Source organism: Temnothorax americanus, unplaced genomic scaffold (genome assembly GCF_048541705.1).
Source record: "Temnothorax americanus isolate GAGA-0224 unplaced genomic scaffold, ASM4854170v1 Scaffold4, whole genome shotgun sequence".
Lineage (NCBI taxonomy): Eukaryota > Metazoa > Arthropoda > Insecta > Hymenoptera > Formicidae > Temnothorax > Temnothorax americanus.
In genome coordinates this window covers 5,743,484-5,753,773 of record NW_027509547.1, presented here as the reverse complement: position 1 = coordinate 5,753,773, position 10,290 = coordinate 5,743,484, and the positions used below count along the sequence as shown (strand labels likewise).

At 38.1% G+C, this 10,290-nt stretch overlaps 1 protein-coding gene across 5 annotated transcripts; it reads left to right on the top strand.

The window, feature by feature from the left end:
* Positions 1-3,274: 3,274 nt before the first annotated feature.
* On the top strand, positions 3,275-9,570 carry LOC143902508 (uncharacterized). Of its 5 annotated transcripts, none has more exons than XM_077415477.1 (7): positions 3,275-3,359; positions 4,795-5,279; positions 5,804-6,031; positions 6,262-6,494; positions 6,583-6,691; positions 6,839-7,066; positions 7,152-9,570. In XM_077415477.1, the coding sequence occupies exons 3-7, from the start codon at positions 5,927-5,929 to the stop codon at positions 7,608-7,610; spliced, it is 1,134 nt and encodes a 377-aa protein (XP_077271603.1). In that variant the 5' UTR covers positions 3,275-3,359; positions 4,795-5,279; positions 5,804-5,926; the 3' UTR covers positions 7,611-9,570. The 5 variants fall into 5 exon arrangements, with proteins under 5 accessions (XP_077271603.1, XP_077271604.1, XP_077271600.1 ...); XM_077415478.1 differs by having other exon boundaries at positions 6,262-6,500; positions 6,851-7,066; XM_077415474.1 differs by having other exon boundaries at positions 6,262-6,500.
* The last annotated feature ends 720 nt before the right edge of the window (positions 9,571-10,290 follow it).

The window sequence follows — 10,290 nt, the reverse complement described above, 5'->3', positions numbered from 1 at the left end:
ATGATTTTTAACAGGAAGAATAAAACATATTTTCGAATAGGAAGAATAAAACATTATATTTGAAGCTTCGACTTCCTTGCCTCGTGCGCACGTTTTGCCAACGATTTTCGTACAACCTATAATTCCGTATCGGGCCTGCCGCGGGGATTTGCACGGGATTCCGGAATTATCCCGGTGGCTGAGGGGGATGATCCTAAGTAAACACGCGCGCGGCCACACGACTCACGTCCCCACCATGCTGCGACGGAGTTTCTTCGTGCTCGCACAATTCCTTGGAAGCAACCATACCAAGCGAATGGGAAGGGGGGGAGGAAAGCGACAATGACCGGTGTTGTTGTACAAGGGCAGCAGATCGGTCCTTCGATTCGCAGAAAGAAGAATGAGAATTCGTGTGTAAGAGTGGAAAAGGTGCTACCTCCAAGCGGCCTCCGCGTTTTCGTCGCGCACCGAACGCGTCCCTTCATGAGACGTGTTATGTCACGAACTGTCTCTTTTAAAACCCACCGACAAGTCCCTGGACGACGAAAGCAGAGCAGTGACGGTTGTGTGCAGCTTGCTGGAAATGATGGATGAGACAAGTTGATCGCGACGAGGAGCGCATAACACTTCATACTTGAGATTTGCAAAATTATTGCATTTTAACTTGACGCGTTTATTATTTTGTTTAATATAACGAATACAAAACTATCGAAATTATTATTATCTTACTATCGATATCAGCCTTACTATATTTTTTTATCCTTTCTACATATAATGATATGCAAATAATGTATGCTCATATAATTTAAGCAAAATTGACTTTAATACTTTCGAAGATTATTACTTTCTATACCTTAGCGCAGCTCATGCTGGACACTCTAATACGCTCAAGGTAAATGTGGTTTGTGGTCAGAAGGATCACTTGCTCTCGATACGACACTGCATTTTCAGTCGTAAACGATAATAGCGACAATCTACGCGCCATAACGGATGCTCATCATTACTTCGAAATTGCAGTTCTCACTCGCAAACGTGACCGATTGTGTGCACAAAAAGCGCTTAAGTGTATTATTCTACGTTCTTTATTTGGGCGAACGACGCTCCCACTGTGCACTTTTGATAGAAAAATGTACGCGATCACGTAAAAGTAATAATGGATAAATGCATCAGCCACATGTAACTATTATATTAAAGTCAGTTCTGTGAAGCTCCTTCATAAGAGTTAGAAGGAGTCGTTTCTGAAGAATTAAAAATTGCATCTCGCAGTTAGCGAGAGACAGTAGTGCTATTTTTTGCGATCACGCGATCTGAGACTCTCGCGCGTCTTGATTCTTCGAGTGTTCCCGGAGAGTGGACGAATACGTTTAAAAGGAGATCAGGTAAGACCAGTTGGAAACGTAGAAACGACACGCGGCTCGTCGGGAATCACAGTGAGAGAACATTCGTCATTATTACCATTGACCGTTGGTCCCTAGGGTCTACCCATTCGGGTTCCACAGGAAGTAGGCCGGTCGGATCAAGGATCAGGCTGCCTTTTTCCATTTTGAGGCGGCCCATTCAGGTGTAATGGTCAGTTAAAGACTATCCAAACAGAGGATACCACCGGTTTCGTTCGATGAACTTCCGAGTCTTCCTTTTTTCTCATGACCGAGTGTCTTCAGGTTTGAAGTCTTCCGCTTGAAGAATCGAATCCTTTGTTCGCATATTGAACTAACAGTCATCGAATTAGTTAATTTGAAATTTAGTTTTTAATCTTTCAGAAAAATAATAATATAAGATTCGTTAAGTTTAGTACCTATTTATTCTTGAAAAAATTCAGAGTCGATCTTTTCTTTAGTATGCAGATTGTTTCCATTCGCATATTTTTAAATATATATTTAACAAAATTTATATTTTGTCCATTTTTTATTCGATCAACTTTTCTACGAGAATTCGCGAATAGTTAACCGAGATCTACGCGAATAACTGAGACGAGCCCACCCGCGGTTGCCTAAATAGAGGAATCATCTCAAGTATATTTATCCACGTGATCGTCGAATAACAAACGTCGAAATCTTTAAATCCTAAATCAACCTGGCACGAGTCGAAACTGAAAGCAGACTGCAAACAAACGGCGGCAGTCGAACCGTGGAAGACTCGTTCAATGTGGCGAAAGTCAAATATTAGGTCACGAAATAAGACGTGCTTAGTGTTCGGGCGAGTTAAGCGATTTCACGGTAGTGCTCCCCCCAAGCAATTTTCAATAATTTCCGGCATTTTATACAATTATGATATTTCCTGTTATATTTAAATTAAATGGTAATGAAAGATTTTCTTTTGTTAATTTATCTTTCAAGATAATAGTAAAATTACTGCAGTGTAAAAAAACAACGTTAGCGATCGCACGTATATTCATTCATTATAAAAAAATCTGCATGATATAACGTGTCGTTTGATTCGCTGCTCGAAACGTTTCTTCATCGAAATCGTAAAAAATGCTTTTCGCGTGGCTCTTGACTCTCTTCTTATCTCAACCCGTGCTAAGATGCCCAGGCTAAGGCAGTAGCGGCAGTGACGAAGACCAGAAAACGAAGAAACTGAAGACAAGACAATGACCGCTGTTCAAACATGTTCGGACTTCAAACGACCGCCGGCGTATCTCTCGATGCGGCTGCACGTGCATTAGCGGTTCGCAACGGCGAAGGAAAGTGCGTCTCCATAGTGTCGTATCCTTTCGAGCTTCGGCTGAAGAACATCCGGCATCGTAGTTAATAAAATATTTGGGAAGGATGCTACGGAACGATGCAGACGCGGCGAAGCCTTTCATTTGTAAGGACATGCCGAAATTAGTGTATCGGAAGCAACAACGATAGATACATGGTAAAAGGAGAATATTTTGCTAGGATCAAACCGCAGCGCGAACGTGGCCAAACACTGGCCTTGCAAGCTGCGTTTTCAACCCTAACATATAGGATTATATATCTGTAGTTTGCTGAAAGAGACTTCTTTAAATTGTGTGTGTGTGTGTGTGTGTGTGTGTGTGTATGTGGTTTGGAGTATATGTTCCTAATTATATTTCTTCTATATCATAGTAGAGTTCTCCTATAATAAGCGTTAGGACACCGTTATGTCTCATTCCCATTAACTTCTTGTCTATAAATGGTGGGCCAATCAAAAATCGAACCTGCGATGTCCTAACTTTTATTATAGGAACTCTATATCATAGGGGAGATGAAGGAGAGTTGCCACTGAGTTGGTATCGGTAGAAGGTTGGAACAGAGTTATTTTCTTTGTAATAGTTGGTAGTATACTTTTGACCAGAATACAAGTTGATTATCTTCGATGAGACACGTTAGAAGGCTTTGTTGACCACGTTGTAAAGAACTCAGTTTTAAATCAAGGTAAGTAACACTATTTTTTACTTTTGAAAGTAATTATTTTCCCTATTTAATATTCGTGATATCTCTTTTGATGGCTATATACATTTCAGAAGAACCTTATTCAACACTTTCTAATATGTAGTTCTTATGGCTCGTCTACAATAGTCGTAAGGTGCTTTTAATATGGGAGCGTCGAACGTCGAGCGTCAATACCCTTGCGTAGATATCTAAACATGCAGATCGTGATTTCAGCTCAAGATGCTGAATAAAATGGCTACTGACTAGAATTAGCGTCAAGACGCCGAAATCTGCACGTTTAGACATCTGCACATGAGTGCTGTGCACGTGTTTGACGCTTGACGCTTGACGCTCGATACTTCCATGTAATTGCATCTTAAGACGTAAGCGGTAAGCTATTGACCAACCACAGTAGATTATTCTTGAATTGTAAAAATCTTATTAGTTAATAGCTTACTGCTTACGTCTTACTGCATACTCTTGCGGCTATTGTAGACGAGCCATTAAGCTTTAAGCTTTACAGTACAAAAAAATCTGTTTTTAATCTTTAACTTAAAAGTTTTAACAATTGTTTTAATTTAAAGAAAGGAGAGTTGGGACATTGAATTGAGGAAGAACTAAGGAGTGACGTCTCAGCTATTTTATTTCTTTAGCTAAATTTATTTTAATTTTTGTGAAAATAGAGAGAGAGAGAGAGAGAGAGAGAGAGAGAGAGAGAGAGAGAGAGAGAGAGAGAGAATAACTATTGTTTGTTTTTGTGCTACTTTCAAATTTTATCTTCTCATTATGAATATAAAATTATTAGAATATAATAAATGTTTAATACTTTATTTTAATACTTATATTGCTGAACTATGATTCATGGATGATGCGTAGTTATCATAAATTTTAGTGCTAATATTAAAAGAAATAAGTGTGCATTAAAAATCATAGTACAATTATATATTTCTATTATTTTGTCTCAAGTTTCCTTGATATGGGGGGAATTAGAACAAAATTTAATTTTACCATTTATTTTATTGTATTCTTATTTATTAAGAAAGTTCTATTACTCAAAATATATAAAAATTACCTTTGAATACAATAAGAAATAAATTCCATTTGTTGGGGATAAAATTTGGAAAAACAAAAGCTACAAAACATAAAATGTCAAAATTGTCTCCCCTATACAATCTCTCCTACAAATTGTACATTTTATTTTTCTCTAACTTAGTGGAATTTATAGTGAGTCTGGTTATCACTTTTCGAACTTCTTTTTATAAGGGAACTTAACACTTTGAGAGTCTTTTAATATTTTTTTTTAATGATCGTGACGAGTTTTATTAATCACGAGCTCAGCGTCCAGCTGGAATACGCCGCACGCGCTTTCAACGAGCAGCTGGCGCAGTGTCGAACACGTTGTTGAATTTTATCGCGCGCGTACGATTTTATTTTTAAGTCGGTCCCAAGAGTGGCGACGCGCATATCTGCATACGCCGAAGATTCATCCACCGAGTTGACTGACGAGCGCAGCCCTCCCCTAATCGTTCGATCGCCAAAAAATTTACAAAAAGGCGCCACGCCGTGCGCGAGGACGACAGGGGACGGTGAAGAGAAAGGGACCAGGTTACGGAGGAGAGTCCCAAGAAACAAACTGAGACGAAACTCTCTCTCCGTACCCGGGCACCGCCCTTGCACTCCACCCATCCATCTCCGGCGTGCATATATTTTTGGGCGGCTAGTTTTTCCCCCGAGGGAGATTTATCATGTCCCTACGCCTCTTCTCTCGCGGGCTGCTCCATCAGTGCCCGACGTGTGGCAGGGAATAATTGGCAGAGCGGAGGAGTGGCCACATCGTACTTCAGAAACTACTTCGGAGATAGCTCGTGGGAGCAGAGTAGCTCAGTTACGGAGAAAACGATAATTCCTGCAAATATAGATAAAGTAATCTGCGTCCGAAAATTGTGTATTTGATATTTGCCTGTTAATTTAAGTAGATTTTTATGCAAACTTTTATGCTAATATTATCGTAAATAATGAAAAAATCAAATTTTTTTGGCTGGACGAAATTTTTTCACTCATTTGTTAAATAATAAAGAATTAGTCTAAAGAAAGTGCAATGATTAAAAGAGACGTATATCACGAAAAAATTTGAGAAATTTATATTTTTCAGATTTCAAATACGGATAAGTAAAACCTCTCAATAGCTATCATCTTCAGACTCGATAGTCTCTCAATGGTCCCAATAGTCTACACTACATTTAAGGAATGTAGGGATAAGATAGAGATAAGATTGGGAATAAAAAATCAGACTATTCTGAGGCTAGGTTACATGGAAGGAAAACTATTGAGAGGCGACGGACACTTCAGGGACGGCTATTGAGAAGTTTTACTGTAGCCACATACTAAATTGTTCATCTCTTTTCTGAAATATCTATAACTTTCTCCTTCGGAAACGCGTTGAACAGGGCAAGAGAATTGTCAATACGGCATTGTCTGCTACGGTGAATAATAAATATCACGAGGTCGTTACAAAGGCGCTCGAGCGAGCAGTCATTCGATATTGGTTCGCTTGAATACATCATCTAGAAATGTCGCAAGAAACCAAAAAGGAGCCGAATCGGAATATGGCCATGGCAGAATTTGCTGAAGAATTTACACGATTAATCATTCGTTATACGAGAATTTCAGTAAACGTAAGTATTCGCTCGATTAAAAATCATTGTTCTACACGAGAGTAAAATATAGTCGATATGAGAAAGAGTGTCAATATATGCATGGCTGTTATTCTATTTGTACATGTTTACACGTACGTATGCGTGTTTAACGAGTACAAGTTATCGCAAATACGGTGAAAATTTTCATATAATCTCGTATTCGTATAATCTTTCATATAATCTCGATGATTATTACGCGTGCCTTTCAGGACGATCTATCGAAAAATTCTTCCTTGCTTTTAACCAGTGGAGATCTAGTGTACACCATGCATCATGTGCTTCATGCACTCAATATAAAGGGCTTCTATAGTGAAGCTGAGAAGATTGAAAGTATTAAAAGAGAAATGTATTTATTAAAAACATCCAATGGCGCAAATACTGGTGATATTCCAGAAACATCGGTCGTTACACATAACAAACATGAACCAGATATTGAGAAAACGTACAGGTTATTTTGAAACTTTAGTTTATGGTCTAACGGTTATTTATAAATATATATTTCTTATAACGACACAGTGCGTTATGTTTAGATCTCAAGATGCTTTTACGGATGATGAGGCTTCTGTTTTTTCTGATACCTCAAAAGCTAGTAAAGAGGAACAAGAGAATTCTGTCAGTACATTGCAAAACGGTAAAAAGGTAAATTTCGTTATTTTTTTTTTAACTGTTATTCATTGCTATTAATTGATGAGTAATTTGACTTTCAAGTACATAGCTGGCAAATTAATTCTGATCATTTGGTTGTCTCTAGCATATTACTAATTTCAATTTATTATTTATCTATAGTTAATTTCACAGTCGAATCCTATGATCTGCATTAGCAACATTAGCAGATCTGATACTTTTGTTCGCGAAGAAAGCCAACAAGTCAACGCCGAAGACCAGGAAGATGTTTTCGAAGATTTTACAAATGATGTTGAAATGGATGATTTATCAAGTGATAATTTTCAAACATTAGTGAGCGAATTACAAAAGTCCACTAGGGACATCATGGTGAAGCTGAGAAATTTAGAAGTACAATTTAGAAATATAACTTTAAGATAAGATATCTGTATAACGAAATATATATTATTTGTGCGTGCATTCATTTATTTTACAGCGATTGCCGCAATTGATAAGATCAAAAAAAGTTACAGCAACAGTTCGTCAACCACCTGTGCCTAGTGGCCATTCTAGTCCCCATCGTACTTCAACTATGAACAAAACAAAGGTGCTACCTAACATTTGCAGGTCAAGTTCCGCCTTCCCTAAAATGCCAACATCTCCTAAGTTGCTCACAACAGAAAGTGGAAATATTTCTGCGAGACGTAAAAGTACTGGCGGAATCGGGACTAAAGCATCTATTGGAAAATCTAACAAATCCAAATTGGATTATTCGGTTACCCAAAATGGGTCATCAAATCTAACATTATTAGCACATAACAAGGTATCACCAGGTTCATCTGTTGAATTTCAACCTAAGGTTACCAAAAATCCGAAATACGCCCATGTTCAAAGCACTATACCAAAAGCAATCAGTCAAAAGAAAAAGATGCATGATGATAAGACATCAAAATGAAGTAATTAAAATGATTATATATTTATATATTAAGAAACAATTTTAGTGTGAAATATATTTATGCGTTATACCATGCACGAATGCATGTATTTGCTTAATGATTTGTGTTCACAATCTTATATATTTATAAAATTGTTTAATGTGTTACTTATATATATTTATTGTTACTTATTATTTATGCAATTTTTTGTTAGAAATTTGCAAGACTTGTAAAAATTGATGAAACAGTATGGCATGTATTTTTTAAATGCTAAGAACATATTGTCTTTATTATTTAATATTTACTTTAGTAATATGCCTTTAGTGTTAAATATTGTTATATTATTGGTAAATTTTTACACATTACGAGTTTGTTATATTTAAATTTTATAAATATTAATGTAAGTCATTAAGTAAATACCTTCATTTATACGTGATGTTTAGCAGTCTGGTGCGTCTACCGTATGATTTCTAGCGCATAAATTTGTCTGTCATAGATTAACTTCTTGATATGAATTTTTGTTTACTTTGCTATTGCTAAATATCAAACACTTTATATATTCCAAACGTAGCGGCTGTGTGAAAATGGAGGTATCGAGTGCAACGGAAATTGTTAAACTGATCTCCGTCAAATTTGATTTAAAACGTCGTCACAAGAATAAACGCGCAAATTTCTACGATGTAATTTTCGAATGTGAAACTTTCTCTCGTCATAATTTTTATCTCGTACAAAAAAATCCAAAAATATAATTATTTTATATTCGTACATCAACAAAAAATTAGTGAAATGTTCTTAAATATTTTAAATTACCATTTTTGCCGATTTTAACGAAGTTCTTTTGGAAAATCAATTAAAGCTTTTAATTAAAATACAAAATTAATTTAATTCAATACTTCGTTCCTTTCATCTCGGAAGGGTTAATACGGAATTCTCCCTTACCCGCTCACTGCGTGAGACAGAGATAGCAAAATAACTATTAGTATTCCGGTCTTTAATTATAAAAATCGTGTAGGCGGTGCTTTGGCACCGTGAGCCTTCATCAATCATCCGTCAATCCACGTCCACGAAAACGATTCTTCTAGATTACACGATCTTTGCTCTTGAAAGGCAGACCTTCGTTACTAGGAAGCAGGTAATCTTGAAGCTCGTAATTAGTCCTCATCGGGTGAAGACTATATCTCGTAGCTTTCGTGGCACTTGTTCGTTACGTTAACGTAGAAACCGCGTAATTCTATATATTATTTTATTTTAATGAATTCATTTCCATCAGAAATCCATTCCTCCGTCATCCGTCTCACAACGCGGTCTCACCGCGGATGCGGTAGCAAACTGCATCTGTCCTTAAGTGCACTCTCGGCGAAACACTCTTCAGCTTAAAAAGTGTTTCACTTGTTGACGCGTCAGCCGAGCCACTCACCCGGCGGACTCCGAGGGGCAGTCCCATCAACGACAGCGATTAGCCCCCACGATTCGCCTTAATGGCTGCCCGATCGTTCGTTCGCTTCCATCCGTTTCTCTTTTCGACGTTATTAAGTAGGCGCGAAAATGCAAAGTGAAACGGGACAGGAGGGGGACATCGTCGATCCTCCGCGCCTCGTCTCCGTCACGATATAATCGTGAGTCGCACGACCGTATATTTTATTTTTCCATTTTTATGACGCCGTTCCTCGAAGTTTTATCACGGCATATTAATAGAGGAGGAGTACACCCAACGAAAATTATATTTACGAATGTTCGTTAGAGCTTTCGTACGGTAACAAACGGATAATTATGTGTCCCCGGTCGATAAATTTATTCGATAAATAAATGAGCGATATATAAACTCGTGTTTTATATTTAATTGTAAAATTATAGGATATGTCAATGTGTGCGTTTCCGATTGCAACGATAGCAATTAGCTTTCATGAGCGCATCTGTACGAGCGACTAGCTTCCATATACGCTTAAAACATTGAAAATGTATAGCCCCAAACTATATATACATATATATATATATATATATATATATATATATATATATATATATATATAATGCATTTTAAAAGAGAACGAACAAAAGGAAATTGATAAATGCGAATGCATCAATAATACATACGTCGCCGGTACCATCTTTATTATCGTGATTCAAGGGCTGATATGGCCATGACCGTGGGCACAGCTGCCACTTTGCCGAGAAACGAATTTGTAGCTGTGCGCGCTCCATCTTTTTGTCTCAGCGAATCACTTCCTGGCTCCCCCCTCCCCCTTTCTCGTCCTTTCGTTCTGCTGTAGTCCGAACGAGCCCATTTTTGGCTCGTACGTCCGTAGACGTGCGCATACGTGCGTGCATACGTGTGCGCTGCGAAGGACGTTTCTGCGGACAAACCGATTTGGCGTGCAAAAACGGATCGCATCTTTTTAAAACATACTTGAGGGCCGAAGAAACGTCCGCAATTTCCGCCTGATGGGGTGCACAGGTGTGCGCGCGTGTGCGTGTGCATTCTTTTGTCGGCGCGTCGCGCTAACAACGGTCCTCCTTCCGCACTGCGTGGTCACGCAATGACAAATCCTATAAATCATAAAACAAACCACGCGCGTTTAGCCTTTGCGCTGTAGCGTAACGCGGCCGAAAAATTCCCTCTCGTCCGAAGGTACTAAATTACTCTTTTTTCGACGAACGCGTCTTCGATGCACTTGAATTTATAATAGCATAAAAAGTGTA

Bases quoted from the DNA above. Each gene is read 5' to 3' on its own strand.
- LOC143902508 (XM_077415476.1), top strand. From the start codon at position 5,927: ATGTCGCAAGAAACCAAAAAGGAGCCGAATCGGAATATGGCCATGGCA. The intron at 6,032-6,261 runs GTAAGTATTCGC...CGTGCCTTTCAG, and splicing joins ATACGAGAATTTCAGTAAAC to GACGATCTATCGAAAAATTC. The intron at 6,501-6,582 runs GTTATTTTGAAA...CGTTATGTTTAG, and splicing joins GATATTGAGAAAACGTACAG to ATCTCAAGATGCTTTTACGG.